General features: G+C 42.1%; 1 protein-coding gene and 1 non-coding gene across 4 annotated transcripts in view; one reads left to right on the forward strand and one right to left on the reverse strand.

The window, feature by feature from the left end:
• Vwa3b (von Willebrand factor A domain containing 3B) overlaps nt 1-12,422 on the reverse strand; it is a 191,529-nt gene extending 179,107 nt beyond the window's left edge. For all 3 annotated transcript variants that reach the window (XM_071601860.1, XM_071601861.1, XM_027950669.2), the window contains exons 1-2: nt 11,931-12,422; nt 5,901-6,143 (exon numbers count right to left, since the gene is read on the reverse strand). In XM_071601860.1, the coding sequence (XP_071457961.1) occupies nt 5,901-6,084 (184 nt within the window). In that variant the 5' untranslated portion in view covers nt 6,085-6,143; nt 11,931-12,422. The remainder of the gene's footprint in view (nt 1-5,900; nt 6,144-11,930) is intronic.
• On the forward strand, nt 5,332-5,407 carry Trnat-cgu (transfer RNA threonine (anticodon CGU)). The gene has a single exon. It is a non-coding gene; the product is annotated as a tRNA-Thr (tRNA).
• Nucleotides 12,423-23,300: the final 10,878 nt, after the last annotated feature.

Genomic DNA, 23,300 nt, shown 5'->3' on the forward strand with positions numbered 1-23,300 from the left:
ATCATATCACAATATAATGTGGGTCTTAGTGTATGAAGAGAGAATAACACATTTTATTTCAAATGGGAGGGATAAAGGAAAACAAGGTGTCTGCCTGTCACTAAAACTGGGAAAATGCAGATATCAGTAGATTTTTGAGAATTTATGTATCCATAATATAATAACTAGCACAACCACCAAAAAGGCCATATGAAAAGAAACCCTAAAAACATTATAAATAAGAACATAATTCTAAAAAAAAAGCTTAAGTAACAAAGGCTGCAAAGCAGGTAGGTTGCCAAGGAAAACAAAAACAGGCAAGTGAAAAAAAATTTTAAAAATTAGAAAACAAAAAAATAAAATGGCCCCAAAGTCCAAACTTATCAATAGTTACACTAATCGTAAATGATCTGAATATGCCCATTAAAAGACAGATTGGTATAGAGGACTTTAAAAAAAAAAGCCTCAATAACATGGTGTCTATAAAAATTGTCCTTCAAATATAGTTACATGCACAAGTTACAATGAAAGGATGGGGAAAGACAGGCCATGCAAATGCTTATAAAAAGAACTCGGGATGGCTATCTCCGAAAAGTAAACTTCAGAGCAAAAGATATTCCTAGAAAGAAAGAAGGACTTTATATTATAAATCCACCAAAAGACATAGCAACAGTAAACATGTGTGCACAAAACAACTACAAAATATGTGAAACAAAGACCAACAGAATTGAAAGAAAACAGACAAATTCACAGTTATAATTGGAGACTTCAACACTGCTCTAGCAACAATTGATAGAACAACTAGATATAAAATCAGCAAGGATGCTCAACACCACCACCAATGAACAGAATCTAAGTGACAGCTGTAGAAAGCGCCACACAACAGCAGCAAGGTACCTGTTCTTTTCAAGTACCCACGGGACATATACAAAGACAAAGCACATCCTCAAATACAAAACAAACCTCAAAAAAATTGAAAGAATAAAATCCAATATGGTATGTCCTCTGTCCAAAATGGAAACAAACCAGAAGTCAGTAACAGAAAGAAAGCAGGAAAATATTCAAACACTTGGAAAATAGACAACATGATTTTTAAAAATCCATGGGTAAAGAGGATGTCTCAATAGAAATAAAAAAATAATAATAATAAGTTGAACTAAATGGGGATGATAACACAAAAAAAAATTTGTGGGGCGTGGCCAAAGCAGTGTCTCCAGGGGAATTAATGGCACAAAGTGCTCATATTAGAAAAGATAAAATCTCAAATCAGTAATCAAAGCTCTACCTGAAGAAGCTAGGAAAGAATAGCAAAATAAACAGAATATGAGCAGAAGAAAACAAATAGTAACAATCAAAGCCAAAGTGAACAAATTTGAAAACAAAAACAACAGAGAGAATCAAACAAAAAAATCCCAATTTTAAAAAGACCTATAAAACTGACAAGCCTCAAGACTGACAAAAATGAAGAGAGAGAAGGTATAGATTACTAATATCGGAAATAAAAATGAGACTATCACTAAAAACCCCACAGACATAGGAAGACTAACAAGGGGACACTACAGATGGCTTTACCCAGATAAACTGGACAACTTGGATGAAATGAATCAGATCCTCAAAAAACACAAACTAGGCCTGAGGTTGTGGCGCATGCTTGTAATCCCAGTGGCCAGGGAGGCTGAGGCAGGAGGATCATAAATTCAAAGCCAGCCTCAGCAACTTAGTGAGTCCCTAAGTAACTCAGTGAGATCCTGTCTCTAAATAAAATATTAAAAAGGGCTGAAGATGTGGCTCAGTGGCTAAGTGCCCCTGGGTTCAATCCCTGTTACCAGAAAACAAACAATCACACACACACACACACACACACACACACACACACACACACACACTACCACAGCTCACCCAATATGAAAGAGATAATTTGAGTAGTTCCGTGTCTATTAAGGAAATCGAATTTGTCATTTGAAACTATTTGAAGACGAAATCTCCAGACCTGGATAAGTTCATTGAAAAATTAAACCAAACGTTGAAAAGAGAGTTAATATTAATCCCACACAATATCTTCCAGAAAATAGAAGATGAAGGAACACTTCTCAACCCAGTTTATAAAATCAGTGCTACTTTGATGCCCAAAACAGGCATAGCCAGTATGAAAAAGGAGAAAACTATCGACTATTATTCCTCATGAATACAAAGCAAAAATCCTTTAAGTGATATTGTCAAATAGTGTTCAACAATATATAACATATATGGAATGATAGTAATCTACCCACATTCACGGGATATACGTTTCAGGATCCCCAGTAGATGCCTGAAGCCACAGGTAACACCAAATCCTATTTATACTATGCTTTTTTCCCTTTACATATATATCTAAGATAAAGCTTAATTTAGAAATTAAACATAGTAAGAGATTAACAACAGTAGCTAATGATAAAATGGAACAGCTGTAACAATAGTCCATAATAAAAGTTATTTAAAACCTATGAATAGTTTATTCCTGGAATTTTCCCCCTAATATTTCTAACCTTGGTTGACTGCAGGTAACTACAACCATGGATATGGGGAAACTACAGAATACGCCATGACCCAGTTTATTTCAGGGACCGAAGCTTCGTTCCCTGTTTAACAATCAATCCACATAATCCATCAAATTGACTGGCTGACTGGAAAATTACAAGATCCTGTCAATTGATGGAGGAAAAAAATAACAAAAGTTCAACAACCAAGAATGATTTTGAAACTCTCAGATTGATAGGAATATGAGATGTTCCTCAACTTGATTTTAAAAACCTTAAATTAACATCATCTTGGTGACTGAAAACTTTCCCCTAAATACAAGGACATCCACTCTTACCATTGCTATTCAACATAGTGCCTGAGGTTCCAGCCAGCAGAGTGCAAGAAAAGAAAAAAGGCATATAGATCAGAAAGAAAGAAAGAAAACTGTGGATAATATGATGGTCTACTTAGAAATCCCTTGGAGTTCATAAAACAATCAAAGAAAAAGTTTTAAAACTAACAAGTTCAGTAAGATCACAGGATGGAAGATCAACCTGCAGAAATCAATCACATTTCTCTACACTAGCAATCAATGTGTGGAAACCAGAAATCTAAATATCATAGCCAGGTACGGTGGTCAGGCCTGTAATCCCAGTGGCTTGGGAGACTGAGGCAGGAAGATGGCAAGTTCAAAACCAGCCTCAGCAAAAGTGAGGCACTAAGCAACCCAGAAAGACCCTGTCTCTAAATAAAATACAAAATAGGGTTGGGGATGTGGCTCAGTGGTTGAGTGCCCCTGAGTTCAATCCCTGGTACTAAAAAAAAAAAAAAAAAATCTAAATATAGTGCCCTATGCAACTTATGCTGATTTTAAGTCCTTTGGGAATATGCCAAGGAGTGGAATAAATAAATGTGTATGTATTTAGAGCTTCAAAATACATGAACAAACAGAATTAAGGGACAAATACACCAGACAAAACAACTACTAAACATATAGAGTATCTCTACTATACCATCAACCATCTTGACTTAATCGACATGCATAAATACTGCCTAACGAGTGTGGAATACACATTCTTTTCAGTTGTGTCAGATGCTTGCTGAGACAGATGTTGAGCTGTAAAGCAAATCTTTGTCAATGTCCAAAGTCTAAAATTTTGCATGTTATGTTCTCTAACCTCAATAGAATTAAACTAGAAATTCAAGAAAAACTAGATCTCTTTAAAAGCCCTAAAATATTGGGAAAGTAAACAACACAATTTTAAACATTTATCAAAGAAAAATATCCCAAGAGCCAGACACAATGGTGCATGCCTGTAATTCCAGCTACTCAGGAAGCTGAGGCAGGAGGATCATTAAGTTCGAGGCCAGCCTGGGCAACTTAGTGAGATGCTGCCTCAAAATAAAATCTAAAAAGGGCTGAGAATGTAGCTTAGTAGTAGACCACCATGGGGTTCAATTCCTAACATCACCAAACACACACACACACATACGAGAAAGAGGTATTTTTAACTCAATAATAGTTTTCAACACTTCCAACCATTTTTTATGGCATTCAGTTAGAATAATGCTTAGAAGCATGTTTGTAATTTTAAATGATTATATAAAAAGAGAAGTTTTAAAAATCAATTATATAAGTTTATACCTTAAAAACCTAGAAAAAAGAACACACATCCAAAGTAGGTAGAAGGAAATAAATAATAAGGTGGATATTAATGAAATAGAAAAAAAACTTAACTCAAAATTGGCTTTTTTGAGAAGATATACTGCTACTAAGACTTACTAATGAAAAAAAAAAAAAAAAGGAGAGAAAGCACACAATATCAATATCAGGAAACCACACTACAGTTCCTACAGGCATTACAGGGCTGTTAAGGAAACAGTATGAAAAGCGCTTTCTTGATACATTAGAAAATGTTGATGAAATAGACAAAGTTCATGAAAAACATGACTTTCCAAAATTGGCGTGGTAAAACAGGAAGCCTAAATAGCCCCATGTTGATTTCTTAAAAAATCAAACTCTTCCCACAAACCAAGCTCCAGGCCCAGATAAGTTTCCATTAGTGAGTTCCATCGCACTTCTAAAGAAAAAAATATTATCGATCATGTTCCAACACCCACAGAACATAGAGGAGAAAGGAATACTTCCAAATCATTTTATGAGGCATAATCCTGTTGCTGAAACCTGACAAGGATGTCATAAGGAAAGAAAATCACAAAGCAATATGTCCCTGATGAACCTAGACGAAAAATCCCTAATAAAATACAAGGAATCACTATTTTGCTAATATTAATAACTAAATTATAGTTGCAAATTATAATTATTTGAAAATGAGATAAATCTTTCTGTTTGTGTCGTTATATGGGAATCCCACAAGCCCTGATTCTGGCGTACTGCCACTCAAAAGATATTTAACAGCACAGGACCATAGGGTAATTAAGAAAGCACAATTGAGGCCCAAAGAGCCAGGTCTTGCCATACAGGTGGGCCTCCAGATCACTCTATAACAGCCACACGCCTAGACCTTTCACAGTACCTGTATGGAAAAGGTCTCAAAGGAAGTGGTGACACACTTGGTTAAAAAAGAAAGAAAGAAAGAAATGGTATTACTAGCTGTTGAATAAATATTTGTTTGATTGATTGATTGACTGACTAATTCAGAATTACTGAGTAAAATCCTAGTAATCGAAATTAGATCAAGGAGCATGTGCATCAGGTGAATGTGCTGGACAGGGCAGTTCCTCCACACTTGCTATCTCACCCATGGTAAAACACTCTGTGATCCCAGTTCTTAGACCCTGTATTTCTGTACCAACCCAATTTAGTGTATCACTTAAAAAAAAAATAGGGCTGGGGATATAGCTCAGGTGGTAGAGTGCTTGCCTCGTAAGCACAAGGCCCTGGGTTCAATCCCCAGCACTACCCCCCCCACCAAAAAAAAAAAACAAACAAACCTCCTTATACATGTTTATGCTTCCTATAGAGAAAAGTGCCCCTGTGAGCTAAGAACTAGCATTCCAGCCAATGCATTAAGAAAAACTTGAACCATGCTCCCTGAAATCACACCCAGCTATTGTCTTCAGGAATAAGGGGATTATTTCAATCAATCCCAAAGGGGTTCATGGCCCAAGGGATAAGTGAGACATCTGCTAGGGTATGGATAAATACAAATTCTTCTCTTTTTTTTCATTTCATCTATAAAAATGAAAGAATAAAATTTAGCATTACTCAGTGAGAATGTGGATTGACAGCTGTATTTCTATATAATACACATAAAGGTGCAAGAACAAGGATTTCCTACCTACAGAGATGTCAGATCAAAGCAAGTTCAGAGACCTAAGGTTCTCGGGGAGCCTTCAGGACAGACCCAGCCTCCTGGAAGGCTCATCAGCAGCATGCTGGCCGGGCATGAGTACTATACCTTTACAGTGTGGAAATCCAATCTGCGACAGAATCTGGTTCAAGGTCAATTTGTTGCTCTTAAGTCCATGCAGTTGAAGCCATTTCTCAGATGAAATGAGACTCTGTTCAACCAATTGTGTCTTGGTGTTGCTTAGTCCCTCCTGTCTGTGCAGCTGCTGTTTAGATGAATCTGATTCCTCCATCTCTGAGTCAATATGCAAGTCACTGGGACCTCCTGAGTCAAATTCGGACTTCCTGAAAACTTGAAAATAATTTTCTCAAATCAACAGAGGACTGATTTAATTAAAAAAAAAAAAAAAAAAAAAAAAAAAAAAAAAAAAACTCATGACATGCAATTCTATTTACCAGTTAAAATTACAATATAGATATACATTTGTTGGCAAAGATATCCACATATATTGCTGAGAGGTACCCATAAAATTCAATACACACACAAACACACATACACACAGAGAGAGACAGAGAGAGAGAGAGAGAGAGAGAGAGAGAGAGAGAACGCATCTAGAAGGATATATGCCAATAAGTTTGCAATAATTATCTATATGTAGCAGAAGTATGGGTGGTTTTTGCCTTTTCTATGTTCTTTAAATTTTTCTTTTTACCTTTGCAAAAATGCATATTGCTTTGTTTTGTTTGTATGTTTTGCTTTATTTTGCTTTGTTTTGTTTTGGGGTACTGGGGATTGAACTCAGGAACACTCAAGGCCCTGAATTCAATCCTCAGCCCTATTTTATATGTTATTTAGAAACAGGGTCACACTGAGTTGCTTAGCACCTTGCTGTTGCTGAGGCTGGCTTTGAACTTGCGATCCTTCCTCCTGCCTCAGCCTCCTGAGCTGCTGGGATAACAGACAGGCACCATTGCACCCAGCACATATTGTTTGATATTGAACATTTCTAAAATAGGAATTGCTTTTATAAACAGAAAATCTCTCCCCAGAAACTGCATCACACATCTGTATTCCAATTATAACCACACCTGACATTTTGCACCCACAAGGATATAGAGGAAGTGTGCATGGTCTGCAGACGGAGTGGCTAACTGGGAACTGGTGGCAGGCAGGAAGCAGATCTCAGTTGGGCCCTGGTGGAATACATGCACACATCTTCTCAGAGTTTGATTTTCTGGGATTTCATTCTAAAATTGGACTGAAACATTCTGGTTCACAGAACTAGCTATTCTGGGATCAACTGGACACAAAGCAATATGCAACCTATTAAACTTATCTCAACTCACCTAAATAAAGTAGTGTAACAGGGAAAGGGAATGGCCACACTGTAATGTAATCCTTTTTTTTTTTTTTAACTGGGAATGAACCCAGGGGCGTTTATCCACTGAGCCACATCCCCAGCCCTTTTTATATTTTATTTAGAGACAAGATCTCCCTAAGTTGCTCAGGGCCTCAATAAATTGCTGAGACTAGCTTTGAACTAGCTAGTCTGCCTCAACCTCTGGAATTACAGGTGTGCGCCACCACACCTGACTATAATGCAATCTTAACCCACCACAACTGAGCGGGGCCTGATGACTTGGAGGAAGTGTGAAAAGTTCTGCTTACCTCTATATCCAGAGCGTGATGCATAAGAAGGTTGCCTGGACCGTAAAACTTTTCAACAACAAAAAAATATTCCCTTTTCCAAAACTCTTTTTTAAAATATTTATTTTTTAGTTGTAGTTGGACACAATACCTTAATTTTATTTACTTTTATGTGGTACCCAGGGCCTCGCACCTGATAGTTGCGTGCTCCACCACTGAGCCACAACCCCAGCCCTGTAAGACTCTTAACTGTATTTCCTAAATCTCAGTATTATGATGAAAACAGTCTTGAAAATTAGTATCAGATCCTCGTTCCCCCAGTGTTGACGATTAAACACTGGAGAAAAACTGAGGCAAGAGCAAAAAAGCAAATTTTATTGGAAAGATAGAAGAGAGAGAGAGAGAGAGAGAGAGAGAGAGAGAGAGGGAGAGAGAGACTACCCATCCTCCAGAGAGGAAGCTGGTAACCATTCTGGGGGTGTTTTGCCCCTTTATAGATTTCAGGTTTCCTTTCTTCTCAGGTGTACCTGACCAAAAGGCGGGAAGAGAGCCACCCACCCAGAGCTGGTTGGAAAATGTGATCCTCCCCCTTCTCGGACACTGTTAGCAACCAGGTGATGGGAATTGCTATCTACTCATTTCCTTTTCTTTGTTAATCTGCTACCCTTTCTTTGCTCTGTCTTATTGACATGGAAATTCAGTCAAACACAAAAATCAGTTGGACCCAAGCCAGGGAGGCCTGAGTGCAGAGAAGTTAGTAGTGCCTCCAAGGTTTGCAAACACTTATTTAACAAGGTGGTGTGTGCAGTTATAATAACCTCAGGAGGCAGGCACTATTCTTATTCCCTTCTTGCAGATGAGGAATCCGAGACAGCCCAATCTCACAGCTGGTAGCAGGTGTAACTCTGATTCTAACCCCGGCCATTCATCCCCAGTGTCTGTGTTCTGTGGCTTTTATTATAATAGAAACAAGGGCAGCAGCTTCCACAGTGGCCAGGCACTGGGCGGAATCCTTCATGAGCACTGGCCCACAGATTCCTCATAACCACACAGTTAGTGATGCTAACTAGAAACTATGAGAATAAAGAACTTGATTGCAAGTTCTGCCACGGCCAGTAAGTGGCAGAAGCAGGAGTCCAAGCCGCTGCTTTACCACTCTGTTATCTTTAGAGCCAGCCTCCTCCAGCCTGATTCTATGGGACAAGTCTACAACTGTGTTCCAGTAGAAGCACATTTTCTTAGGGTTCCTGGTCCTCATCCAACACAGATAGCATTAACTTTATTCTCAGAGCTCAGGCTCAACGTGCCTCCTGGCTTATCGCTCTTGAACTTTTAACTTTTCCATGTCAAGTTGTGTATGACTTTGTGTTATTCCTATATGTTGACTTCCAAAGGTATATACATTCGTACTGTTAAAGAACCCACTTTCTTCCTACAAGGCTCAATTTGATTAGTGTGTTACAAGATTATTTGGAGAACATGACAGAGGAGCAGAAAAGTTTAGACTCCAAACTCACTGTAAACTAGTTATGCCACTTTAGGAAGTGATTTTACCTCTTTACCATAGCAACACCAAAGTGGCACGCCCTAACCCCAGGTTACTCGAAGGATCAAATATGATGTTGTAGGACTTAGGCATGGATAAGCAATTACTGCATGGAAAGAGCTGTGTGCAAAGAAACCATCTAAAAGCCATTTTCCTTTAGTGTTATATGTTGTTTCATGGCATCCACTTTTTTTTTTTTTTTTGAACCCAGGGAGACATAACCCCTGAGCCACATCCCCAGCCTATTTTGTATTTTAGTTAGAGACAGGGTCTCACTGAGTGCTTAGCACCTCACTTTTGCTGAGGCTGGGTTTGAACTCGCGATCCTCCTGCCTCAGCCGCTGGGATGACAGGTGTGTGCCACCAAGCTTGGCTCATGACATCCACTTTTATTTCAAGTACCTTTTTAATCCAAAATTCCCAGGCATTTTGAACTATGAAGTTCAGAATAAATCACAGATAGTGAGAACAAGGGCAGATCAATATGCTTCAACTTTCTTTGGGGGAATCTGTCCACAAAGGCTACAGCTAAAATTCTTTTAAATTGGGTCAATTGTTCCTATAGAAACAAGGAAGGGAAGCTCAGAAGAAAGATTTCTTTACTACTTCGTCATTTCCAGTTAATCTTCCTCTTCCCTAAAACACACCCACTCCTACATTCTTGCCAGAAGGAGTACATGTCTTGGGTTTAAAAGGGAAGAGGTTTTACTTCTTTATTTCTGCTTTCAAATTTTAATTAATTTTAAAAGGACACATTCTTGATTCCAAACCAAAGGTAGCCAAATTCCCCAGCTTAGCTCAGGTACACATCCCCAGTTCCTTTTGGGATTATCTGACTTTTTATTTTATTTTTTTAATAGGTGGGATTGGCTCTATAGCATCTGAGAACATGTATGATTCATTCTGACTCAAACCTCAGCTCCAGGGTTTTATAGCCTGACAATACCTGTACTGTCAGACATGAAAGGAAGTGGAAAGTGGAACAAGCCAGAGAAAACAAGGAAGAAAAGAGAAAGGGCATCTCCCAACAGGAGGGATCTTCTACTCAAATGGGATTTAAAAAAAAAAAAAAAAGACTATTCTAAGAGCAAGGAAGCCTGCCTGAAGCCAGGATTAGCAAAGGACTCCCCATCCCACCCCATCAACACACAGCACCCCACCCATGCTTTCCCACCTCCAAGCTGATCTCCAGCATTCTGTGAGGAATCTCAGCCTCCAGATCTGGCATCAAATGCTGCCTCTCCAGATTCCCTTCACTTTGAATACTTCATCTCTCTAGCCTTGGACACTTCTGGTGTGACCTCTCTAGACTAGAAGAAGGTTCCACGGCTGTACTGGCAAACTCTAGGAAGGCTCTCAGCACAGTGCCTTATATACAGCAAGCACGTTGTTTAAGTGATGAGATGAATTAAATCCATCACTTGGAACTTACTGACAGAATCCTGATTTTTTTTTTTTTTCAAAACCAAGTAAAGATTCACAATTCTAAGGAGGCTAAGAATGGGAAACAGCTATCTTTTTAACTATAGACATTATGTTCTGGATATAAGTATACTATTTATTTACTACTATTATTTAGGTTTTATCATCTGAGGTTACTTACAAATTGGGAGACCAAAGAACCCAGAAGTCAGAACAATGTAACACATTCCATTTTGAACATTGTCCAAAGTTTTAAAAGTTATGCCAAGAATCATGGAATTTGAAGAAAGAGGAAGGGATTTCCTGAGTAAGAGGAGGAAGTGAAAGAGGAAAAGACGGAAGTGAAAGTCTGAGCTGAAGCCTTGGGTAGGCAAAGCTTTTGGAGAAAATAGAAAGTTTATGGCTTAAGTCCAAGGGCCACAACCAAAGGAAGTAGGGGCTCCATGTCCTTCCAGCCCTGCTGTCCTGGGCACCCAACTGATGCCCCACAGCTGCTTTGGGGGTGGTGGGAGTCCCATGCCCTACAAGGTCATATCCTATGTGATAAGAGGCTGAGAGGCAAAGCAAGACTTAAGAGTTCATCAATTTGGCTTCAGCATTTGGTAAGCTTTAGGATCAGCCTCCCAAACTTCCTATTCTTGATAACTTCTGGAAAAAAAAAAAAAAAAAGGTCTAGGCGAGGTGGTTATGTCTTGTGATTTCTGAGAGTTCTGAATTGTCATGCTCCCAGAAGAAAGGACACTGAGCCGACACTCCTTGATGTACTTTGCTTCAATTCTTTACAGTCCCCATTTTTCAGCCCTTAAAAGGCAAGGCCAGGCTGTGATCATCAGAGCCAACAATGTTGGCAGCGGTGAGGAGTCTCCAGTGGACTGTCCCAGGATTGAGAAAATAGGGGCAAGAAAAGAAAACCTAAGAATAATTAGAGAGCTTTGAGGGTGGATCCTTGCTGAGAAGAAAGAAACACACAGCTCTTGAGGCGATGAAACTACATGGAAACTAAAGCTAACTATTAAGTTTTATGCCCATATAAAAAGAGTCAAAGAAAGTGGTGTGATTGTGACACCACGTGTGGAATGGCAGGCAGCCAGAGGCCTTTCCGGAACTGAAATCTGTGGAAAGCTTTAGTGCAAAGCAGATCACTTTGAGGTTTTATTTATATTTATCATTATTTATTAGAAATTAGTTTTCCTGGTTCTCGTATTACCTCCAAAGCCCAAGTGGACTTCGTCATCTTACGTTGAACTGTGGCATAGACAGAAACCAGGGAGCTGGTTCTCTGCCCGAGTGGCTAAGCTTCTGCAGGGAGCAAGGTGCCAAGGGAAAGCTCTCTAGGGCAGGATGGGCAGGTACCTGTCCCTGGACTCGACCCGACAACCACAGTTAAGTGAGCATGGGGAGGTCGCTGAGCACTTGGGAGGATTGCAGTTCAGCTAGGAAACTCGGCATCCTTCCAAGCAACCTGACGGAAAGCTCAGCGCCTCGCAGGTCCTGGCGTGGCAGGATGGTGTCCCCCCACTTACTAGGCAATGTCGGATGGAGGGCAAGCGGCTCCGGCTCAGCAGCCCCCCACCCACCCTCCAGGGCCCATCGGACCCGAGAGGGCGGGCGAGGTAAGCATCTTGCTAATGGGCAAAGCGGAGGTTCCGCCGGCTGCGCGAAGGTTCAGCGGGTCCACGTCTCTGTTGTCCAGGCGTTGCCGCGGTTGCTCGGACACAGCCAATCACGGAGCGGCTCGCGGTCCGGCCCCGCCCACAGGGCGCGCCCCAGGCAGAGGAGTTGGCGGGTCTAGGGCCCAGTTCCCGGGAAAGGTGGGAACGCGGTCGTCCGCCACCTCCAAGGAACCCTCCTCACGCAGGGGCCACGCCCAACGCAGAGAGAGGATGGCTTTGTCCCCTGTGCCTACTGTCACGGGAAAAATTAGCAGTGGAGAATATTAATGAATTAAGTTAACAAATAAATATGCAGAGAGCCCGGGTAAGGAGCCAGGCTGTTAGGACTCGCCCCTGAGTGGTTTTCACCTCCTCACTGAGAAGTGTGTTCTCTTCCTTGTGCAGTGGAGGGAAAGAAACTTGAAACAGTAGCGTCAGTTACAGATGTTCAGCCACCAGACATGGGTGGAGCTGAGACAGAAGGAACAGCGAGCAGCAACTTTGCAAATTTGCACTGTTACAATTGCAACTTGAGGATGTTGCAATGTTACTTTGGGTTGCAGTTACAAAAAAAAAAAAAAAAAAATTCTTATCATTAGATAATAGTATTCCTGTAGGCAGCCGGTCACCGTGGTGCATGCCTGTAATCCCAGCAGCTCGGGAGGCTGAGGCAAGAGGATCACAAATTCAAAGCCAGCCTCAGCAATTTAGCAGGACTCTAAACAACTTGGTGAGGCCCTGTTTCTAAATAAAATATTAAAAAAGGCTGGGGACGTGGCTCAGTGGTTAAGCACTCCTGGGTTCGAGCCCTGGTACCAAAATGTAAAATAAATTTCTGTAGGCAATATTTCCCCCATTCAACTTTATTTTTAACCCTTGTTTTAGTTTTGCCTCATCGAGGGTTCAAAATATATACCATGATTTTTCAGGCACTAGTACCAGAAAAAATGTGCTTATGAAAATCATCCTTAAATCCTGAATAAAAGATCCCACAGGCAAGTATTGCTTTTAATATGGGGTCTATTACGCTGTGATTTAGATTTTCAAACTGAAGAAGTAACGTGATCATTTGTAGGTTTATGAGTCAACAATCTAATAAGACACAATTAATATTAGAACTGAGTAATTCTGTCCCCAACAGAAAAGTCTACTTCAACTATAGGAATTTATTACCCCCCCCCCTTTTTAATGCTTTTATAAAGAATAGTGAAAAGTTTGACTTCAGATCACAAATCATTCTAGAAAGTTATAAGATTGTACAGCATTGGCCCTGAAAATGACATCTGCTATTCATACCACCGAAAACCAAAGACAATTTTTAAAAATTTTTAAACTACACAGTACTAAATACTAAACCCCCAAGAGAGACTAACTAGTCCCTGCCTCTGAGTACGACTGGCTTTTCCTAGGCCACCCCTTTGATCAGGACTGCCACAGCCTGGGAAACACAGCTTCTCAGGTCCTTCAGGGAAGTCTTCCCTTGGAGGCTCCAACCCCAGTAATTGCTCTCCACCTTCTGAGGCTGGGAGGAGGACCTATCAGTACCACACTCTCAGCAACCATATACACTCCCATTTCCTTGTCATTTGACCTTTGTGCTGTTTACTTTTCAGGTCGGGTAGTTTTTTGTTGTTGTTGTTTGTTTGTTTTTCTTTATATAAATCTATCCCTGACACTGATTGGATTCATGCCCATGACTGAGATCTTTGGTGGGGGACAGAGAGTGATAAATGGAATGAAAAGAGGAAAAGCAATTTTCCAAAACCCACTATAAAAACTGGAACTAGAGGAAAGGGAGAGAGCGCATTCAAGGGAATTGTATAGCAGTGTGTGGAAGAGCCTGAGATGGAATTGAAAGGGTGGCCCTCTCTCTGAAGAGAAGGGAGGAAAGGGGCACATGGAGCAACTGGGTCAGGCAACAGTCTCTGTTAAACCCTTTTTAGCACTTTTGGGGAAGGGAGTTTGATCATCATGGGCAGCCTTGGGAGAGGTGGGTGGGGCCAGGGGAAGGCAGAGTCTCAACAGACATCTGTCTATACAGACGTTTCTCGACTCACAATGGAGTTACATTCACAATAAACTCATTATGATAAGTTGAAAATATTGTAAGTCAAAAATGCATTTAGCTGGGCTCAGTGGTGCACCCCTGTAATCCCAGCAACTTAGAAGGCTGAGGCAAGAGGATCACAACTTCAAAGCCAGCCTCAGCAATTTAGCGAGGCCCTAGAGAGACCCTGTTTCAAAATAAAACATTAAAAAAAGGGGGGGGGGGGGCTGGGGATGTGGCTGGGTGGTTAAACACCGTGCATTCAACTCCCAGTGCCAAAAAAAAAATGTATTTAATATATCCAATTTACCGTACACCATAGTTGAGCAACGCAACACTATAGAGTGTCAGCTGCGGACAGCGCTCCCTTTGGTGAAGGTATCACAGCATCTCATACCCTGTAGCACTAGCCCAGAAAAAGACCCAAATTCAAGACTCAGATGTAGGTTCTACTAAACACCTATCACTTTTGCATCTCCCTAAAGTTGAAAAATCACAAATCAAACATCCTGAGTCAGGGATCACCTATACTTGATGTTCATTATCTAGGGAGGGAGTGCAGGATCCTGGCTGTCACTCTACCAATTTTCATGAGGAACAAAGCTTTTAGGCATAAGTCTTCCATCCTTGAAGTGTTCGCTTCTACCAGATGGAATCAATCCTTATAAATAATAGCCAGAGCCCAACAAGCGGCACACACCTATAATACCAGTGACTCAGAAGGCTGAGGTAGGAGGATCATGAGTTTGAGGTCAGCCTCCGCAATTCAGCAAGACCCTTTCTCAAAATAAAAAGGGCTGGAATGTAGCTCAATGGTAGAGCAGCTGTGGGTTGAACCCCCAGAACTGGGGGAAAAAAAGAAAGAAAGCAAGCTAGAATTTACTGAATGCCAAATAATGTTCTAAGCACTTTAAATATATTACCTTATTTAAAACTTAGGAAAGCTCCACAAGGGAGCTGCCAAAATATCTCCATTTTATAGGTAAATAAATAAACTGAGATGTAAGATTAAGTAACATCTCTAGGGCCACTTCACTAATAGTTTCAGAGTTTGAATCTTGGCCCCCTGACTCTTCACTTTCTCCTCTTAATTATATGCTGTATTGATCAATTGTTGGTTTCATTTTCTCCAAAAGTAATTTTGTGTCATCTCAGCTGAAGTGCTCACTTAGAGCTGGATATTAGATCCCCAGCAAAACCCCTGCTGAATGGATTTATAACGGGACACATTTCATCTCAAAGGACATGAAGCAGCTCTATTTCCTAATTCCCCTTCCCTCCCACAGGGCTTGTTAACAACTCCTTGGCCTCAGGGCGTTACTCTTGAAGGATGGTAGGCCATCTATCATATCGCAATAATAAATTAAGAAGGTGCAAAAAATATTTCATATAAACACCAAAAGTCCCACATGCTTGACATTTTTAAATCACTCTTCAAAATAGATACCAAGACTAAAACTTGGCAAAGACTCTGCTCTTGGGATGAGCTTTTTGAACATATGGAAATGGCGTTCAGGAATGGGCTGAATCTTGCCTCGCCCTGGTCATCCTCTTCCTAGGGTTCTGGGGAGATGTGGACAAAGGCGTAGGGGCCTTAAGGGTCCTCCTTATCCTAGGTGACCTGCAACCCTGCATGAGCACAGGCTAGACCCTCTCTCCTTCTGTGCTCAGATCTTTGCACCAGGTTCTTCCCAAGCCTGGAAGGGAAATCTGGACTGCCAGTGCTTATGTGAGATCAAGAGGGAGAGGAGGGTCTGCAGAGGAGGGAGAAGCACACTAGAGCCCATAATGTATGAACTTGGTACCACCAACATCCTGGACTCTGACCCACTTACATCAGGATGCCCCCCTCCTTGAAGACTGAGGAAAAGAACTTGAGAAGACAGAACACTCCCATTGATGGATCTAAACATAAAATTCCTAGGAAAAATGCTAGCAGATCGAATTCAGAAGAATATTTTTTAAACAATCACTTTAAAAAAGGAAAAGAAAAAAAACAAGGATTGAACCCAGGTGCATTGAACTATTGAGCCACATCTCCAGCCTTTTTTTTTTTTTTTTTTTGAGACAAGGTCTCAATACATTGCTTAGGCCTTTACTGAGTCTGGCTTTGAACTTGCAATCTTCCTGCCCCAGCCTCCTGAGCCACTGGGATTACAGGTGTGCACCACCATGCCCAGCTAAATAATTGCTTTTTTGGTGGGGGCGGGGGGGGGGGGGACATGCAAACAGACTACTAGGGATTGAATCCAGGGGGATTTAACCACTAAGTCACATCCCCAGCCTTTTTTTGGATTTTATTAAGAGACACGGTCTCCCTAAGTTGCTTAGTGCCTCACTTTTGCTGAGGCTGTCTTTGAACTGGTGATCCTCCTGCCTCAGCCTCCCGAGCCTCTGGGATGACAGGCGTGCATCTGGCTAAACAATTGCTTTTTCAAATACAAAAATGCATACATTGTCTGTGAAGCAATTCCACTTCTAGGTTTCTTCAGAACGGACAGAGGTTTTCTTTTGGGTTTTTGTTGTTATTTTGTTGTGGGGTTTAGGGGAGGGAGATTCTTGTTTCTTTTGTTTTGTTTCGTTTATTACTTTGCAGTGCTGGAGACTGAACCCAGGACCTCACAGGGCAAGTGCCCTGCCACTGAGACACATTCTCAGTCCTCTTTTTTTTAACACTTCTTGAGGTTGGTAAAGACTCTCACCATGGCTAAGGCCTCATGGAGGAAGGCAGGACCCCTCGACCCTCACCCACCCAGGGCTCTATACAGCAGAAGCTCCTGTCCCCATCTCATCACTCAAGTTGTCAGGCCTGCCTACTCCAAGTCCCAGTGTTCAGGCGTATTGCTGAGCTTCTTCGCACATGTCCTTCCTGCAATAGATGACTGAGCCAGGTTCTTGAAGCGTTGACACACGATAGCAAGAAGAAATTGTTTATTTTTAACCATAGTAAAAGTTTAAACAAAGTTCCCAGGAAGTCATTGTTCAAATGCCATTTGTCTCTCGAAGTCCTCCTTCATGGAAAGGGTGGTTTTAAAAGGTGGCCTGTGGACATAGTAGGTTTATCCCTCTCTCAGTGCAGAGCTTTTGAGTTTCCTGTTGATTACCAAGCTCCAGGCCTTTGCAAGGCTGCAGGCCAAGCCTTTACGACTCCCAACTGCATTTCTGGAAAGAACAGAACAAGGAGTAAATCACAAATAATGTGAAGAAGAAATTCCGTAGAGCCATACTGGAAAAAGAACTGGCAATCCTCCTGCCTCAGCCTCCCGAGCCTTTGGGATGACAGGAATCTGTCTGGCTAAACAATTGCTTTTTCAAATATAAAAATGCATACATTGTCTGTGAAGCATTCCACTTCTAAATTTCTTCAGAACAGACAGAGGTCTTCTTTTGGGTTTTTGTTGTTATTTTGTTTTGGGGTTTGGGGGAGGGATGCAGAAAAGGGAAGCCAAAAAAAAAAAAAAAAAAGCAACTGTGACTCCATTTACTGAAGTGAGTCTGTTCATCAACTGTATAAAATAAAGGGCCTGGTACATAGGGTTCCATGTGGGTTAGATGTTTATACGTCCCCCAAATTCATATGTTGAAATCTAATTCCCAGTGTCGTGGTATTTGAAGGTGGGGCCTTTGGAGGTAGCAAGGTCATGAAGGTAGAGCCCTCATGATGGGAATAGTGTTCTTATAAGGAGAGGCCAGAGAGCTACATCACTCTGTCCACCATGTGGAGACACAACAAGAAGTTGGCATTCTGCAGCCCCAAAGAAAGCCTTCTCCAGAACCTAACCATGATGGCACCCTGAGCTCAGACTTCCAGCCTCCAGAACTGTGCAAAATAGATCTTTGTTGTTTATAAGTCACCCGGCCTCTGGTATGCGGCTCTCTCAACCTGAACACAGTCAGGGCATATTGTTCTTTATTCACTCACCCTACACATGGGAACCTCGTGACTGCACAATTGTAGTAAGATGGTCTTTCTTTTAACTAGAACTTACAATTGGAGGCTTATTAACCAAACATTGTAAACCTGACAAATATGAAGTGTTGGGAGCAGTGACTGAATTATGGTTCTTGAGCTGTCCTGGGACACAGGCAATACCTCTCCTGGGAACTTTCAGTGCGAAGGTGCCCATTAAAGATTGCCCAGTTGCTATGGTGACACCCTGTTCAAAAGGAGATTCTGTGCCAGCCAGAGAACTATCAGTTTTTGACCATGAAGTTCAGACACCAGCTTCCCAGGGGTAGAAAATTGTGGGCAGAAGCTGATAATCATAATTGGGCTGCTCATACCTATGACCTTGGTTTTGCTTGTTTTTTGAAGAGACTTTCTCATAATAACCTTTTTGGTTTTAAAACTTATGTAGTAAATGTGCTGAGCTGGTTCTGGGTCACCATCTCTCTCCCTGCTGGGGTTTAGTGACCCACCAAGCCCCAGCTTTTTCTCTATTTGTGTGTCTGTTTGTCTTTTCTTCATCCTCTCATCGCCCCCTCTGGTACCTGAATTAATGGCCATACAGGTCGCGGCAATTAAATAATTCCTGTCATATGTAACCTAACCAAAATGCAGTAAGAATGTGGAAGGGCTGAGAACCAGAGATGCTGGGCCCAAACCCTGCTCCTGGGTCAAGTTGATTACACTCCTGAGCCCTTGTGGGTTCTCGTTTGTCAGGGATTACGTGGTTCTGAAAGGTTCAGGTGTGAATGTTGGCCAAACCCCCATTCTCAAAATGACCCCGTATATCTGAGCTTGAATCTGTGGGAAGGGGCTTGGATGAGCTCTGAGGCATAAACCTTCCTTCTGGACCCAGGACTGTGGGGGAGAGAGCAAACGGTGCACATGCAGGCTGCTAGAGGATGGGTTAGCCCAGAAGACACAGCTCAGGGTAGCACTTGGAGGGGCTTTGAGGAAAAGGGCTACAGAGAGACCTTGCAGAAGTTCAGGGGAGGAGCGTGATCAGCCTGAGTTTTCCTAGAAGTGATTGTCTCGTTGGTCAGATTGACAGGACAGAGACAGGGCAGGAAGAGCCAGGTGGAATGCAAATCACCAAGAACCGTGACACAGTGGTCCTGCAGCATGGCAAAAACAGTGAAGATGGCCCAAACCACAGGTGTGGCCAAGGTGCCAAGCAAGCCCCCTGTGATGGCGTACTGATCTGTAGTTTAAGAGAAAAAATAAGCACCAGGGCCTGCCATGCTCAGGAGCGTGGCCATTGAAGACATCCTCTCCCACCCCAGTCCAGGTTGGATTAGGCTTAAACTGGGTCCTGGAAGTAGAATTTTAACCTGAGTGCATCTCTAGGAGGCCTTGTGTTTTCTGACCTGACTTCTTGGCATGCTCTTCCCCCAGCTAGGCATTGACTTGCCCCTCACCACCTTCTCACTGAGCTCTTCCTTGACCAGGACCCTGGAGATCCCAGACATCTCCTGCCTCCTCAGCTCTCCATCCACCCTCCCTGATGGGCCCTTCTTCGTAGCACACATCTCCAGCTGTCTTGTACAGCATCAGTCATTTTGCTCCTGTCTGTCCCCACTGTTTGTCAACTTTGCTGCATATCTGCAGGGCCTGGAACAGGGCCTGATACGCAGTAGGCCCCCAAGACGTCTTTGTGAAAAGATATGAGAAGCCTAACTCTACCTGCTCTCCTTTTAAAGGATGTCTCAGCAGGTGGCCACTTCATCACACTAACTGTGCTTGTGGATGTGGTTTGAGCAGAGAATCCCACGGAAAGACTGGTCTTCCTCTCACCCAGTAGAAACAGAGGGGTCAGCCGTGGGGCTGCCCCGGAAGCTTTAGCTCAGGGACAATGGTGCTCACTGCTGTACCAAGCAAACCCAGACATCCAGACTGCTTCAAGCACAACGGAAGTTCGTATCTTCTTTAGATAGAGTCCAAAAAGTGATAGTCCTCCAAGCAGTGATCTGAGGACCCAGGCTTCTTAATGTCTTTTGGCTCTGCCATCTTGATCAACGACTTCAAAGGTGGTAGTTGCACTCAATCCAGCAAAAGGGAAAGAAAGCTGGAGACAGTCTGGGGGAGGTTTCCATGGGGCAGACCTAGAAGAGACATTTGTCCCTTTTGCTTAAACCCCATCGGCTAGCATGGAGTTCCAGGGCCACAGTGATTACCAGGGAGTCTGGCATATGAGGTCTAGCTGAGCGCACATTGGGAGAAAGATGTATGTGGACAGTCAGCCAGTCTCTGCCACACAGGCTCGGAACTGGCCTTCCCTCGGTGTCCTCACAGGGTTAACCCAGCACCTCAGAGTGACCATAGCATAGAAAGTTCCTGGGACTGGCAAGTCAGTGATGGGCAGGCCCTGCTCCAGCCAACGGCATTATATGTTTACCATGTCAGATGTGTTCATGTTCAAATCCACTGAAACTGGTTAGACTCCTGTTATGTGATTGAATAAAATTAGTGAAAAATAAGTACTAAAAGGGAAAAAAAATATGTCTATGAAACTCAGGATGAATGCTTTGGAAATACCATGCCGCTGTCTCAGACCATCTTCTCTTACTTTAACAGAATACCTGAGTCTGGGAAATTTATAAAGAAAAGAGGTTTATGCTCCTCATGGCTCTGGGGGCAGGGAAGTCGAGGTCACCACATCTGGCAAGGGCCCCGTGCTGTGTCACAGTGTGGTGGAGGGCATCAACAGTAGCAAAAAAAAAAAAAAGTAGACTCACTTTGTAACAATCTGCTCTAGAGGTAACTAATCCGATCTCACAAGAGCGAGAACTCAGATGGATATTGAGCCATTCATGGGGGCTCCACCTCTATGACCCAAATTCCTCCTACCAGGCCATACCTCCCAACACTGCCACAATGGGATCAAGTCTCAGCATGAGTTTTGGTGGGGACAAATCTTATCCAAACCATAACAGTCAAAAAGCAACTGCTATTATTTTCAGAGTAGGTGAGACCCTCCTAAATGCCTGGGGACAGGAAACGAGGAGTCACGGAAATCCAGAAGTGTTCAGATCCCAAACTATCTTGCAGGTATCTTGAAGCTCTATTTCCACTTTATGGAGAGTGGAAGTGGAAATCATTGGTGTCTGGGTGTAATCTTTGAAAGAAAGAGAAGAAACTCTGACCAGTGAACAATTTTCAAAGAGAAAATCTTGACCCTGATAAAAGTTGAGGAAAAAGGAAAAGGACACTCATTTAGATAAAAAAGTGAATTCATGTAAAAGATCTTATTACATGTATCAGATGAAGGAGCAGGCAAATGTCATAACCCTTCAAAGAAGAAGTCAAAACAGAACAAATTTATAAGGAGTCATGTGGAATTGAAAGTACAGATGGACACAGACCGACTTTTCTCCTGGGGAGAGGAAAGTCAATCCTTAGCTGACGGGGCAGTTTGTATGTCTCTCAGTTACCAGCAAAGTATAGATTTTTACAATAACTCTGACAGATCAACTTGATAAGGCAGAGGGGGCACTATTAATAATGCATAGTTTTCCACTAAAGCACACTTTTTTCCCTGCAACCCAACATCAAAACACCGGGGAATAAATACATTCATCTGAGCCAAGTTAGAGGAAGTCGGCGAGATCTATGTGTCATTCTTTGGTGATGGTTCCTACATTTTCAATTAACTGGTTAATGATTAGCCCCAGTTCCTTGGATCACAGAGTTTCAGTTAAACATCTTTCAGGGGTTTCACTGGGCAAAAGGAGTAGAGAAAAAGTGTTGATGTTTCCTAGTTTAAAAAACAAATTGATTCTCTTTTCCAACTATAAGAACCTAAAAAAATGAATCAAGAATCACTTAAATAAAAGGTTTTAAAAGCAATAAATAAATAAATAGATAAAAGTGAGCAATCCAGGCATGTGGGGCCCACCTCTCATCTCAGCTACTTGGGAGGCTGAGGCAGAAGGATCCCAAGTTTGAGGCCAGCCTTGGCAACTCAGAAAGACCCTGTCTCAAAATAAAAATTTTAAAGGACTGGAGGGGCTGGGATTGTGGCTCAGCAGTAGAGCACTCGCCTAGCACAGGCAGGACCCGGGTTCGATCCTCAGACCACATAAAAATAAAGGCATTGTGTTGTGTCCATCTACACCTAAAAATTAAATGTTTAAATTTTTTTTTTTTTTTAAAAAAAGACTGGAGATGTGGCTCAGTGGTACAGCCCTTGCCTGATGCAGGTGAGGCCCTGGGTTCAATCCAATACCAGAATGGAAGGAGGGAGGGAGGAAAAGAACATTAGACACCCCCAGGAGAGGCCCCCAAGGATGCCCCCTTCCCCTTCAGTGGCACAAGGAACAAAAGATCAGAGAGGCCGCTCTGCCTATTGGAGACTGGGATTAGCAGTTTTTACAGGAGACAGCATTTTAATTTACAAAACCAAAATAGCATCAGCAGGTGGGGTGTGGAGAACTTAAACCTGGGACAAGTCCATCTCAGTAGATGGAGCTCATTCCTTTTCATGGGTTTTAGTTTTCAATTTTCAGGTCTTACACTGTCAGATGTCAAAAAGAATCGTAGCAATAGCACCAATATCAATGCCAATTGTCTAGTTTTGATAGTACACTACAGTTATATGAGGTGTTACCCTTGGAAGCTGAGGGGAAAGTATGGGGAACTCTCAGTACTATTTTTATAACTTCCTGTGAGTCTACAATTATTTAAAAATAAAAGTTTAAAAAAAATTTTAAAAAACAGTGGCCCATGTTTCAAGGCTTATGTAGATTACTTCATGAACTTTGGCTGACTGTATCTTATTCCTGAAAGACAGAAGTGTAACTTTTTTTGGCAGTGGGGAGGGAGTACTGGGGATTGAACTCAGGGGCACTCAACCACCGAGCCGCATCCCCAGCCCTATTTTGCATTTTATTTAGAGACAGGGTCTCACTGAATTGCTTAGTACCTCCCTTTTGCTGAAGCTGGCTTTGAACTAGTGATCCTCCTGCCTCAGCCTCCCAAGTCCCTGGGATGACAGGTGTGCACCATTGCACCCAGCCAGAACTGTAATTTTTTTAGGGTATGGGGCCCATTGTGAGATCAGATGCATTGTGGAAAAAACGGTCACTTGAAAGGTATAAAAGTGTCATCTTGAGAGTACTGAAACTTCTTCTATAGGCATTCTAAGGATGATCATTAAAAAATTCACAAATAGAAATTATTTTTTTGGAGAGGAGGTAGTATTGGGCAGGAAGATCACAAGTTCAAGGCCAGCCTTAGCAACTTAGTGAGT

Source organism: Marmota flaviventris, chromosome 14 (assembly GCF_047511675.1).
Source record: "Marmota flaviventris isolate mMarFla1 chromosome 14, mMarFla1.hap1, whole genome shotgun sequence".
Classification (NCBI taxonomy): domain Eukaryota; kingdom Metazoa; phylum Chordata; class Mammalia; order Rodentia; family Sciuridae; genus Marmota; species Marmota flaviventris.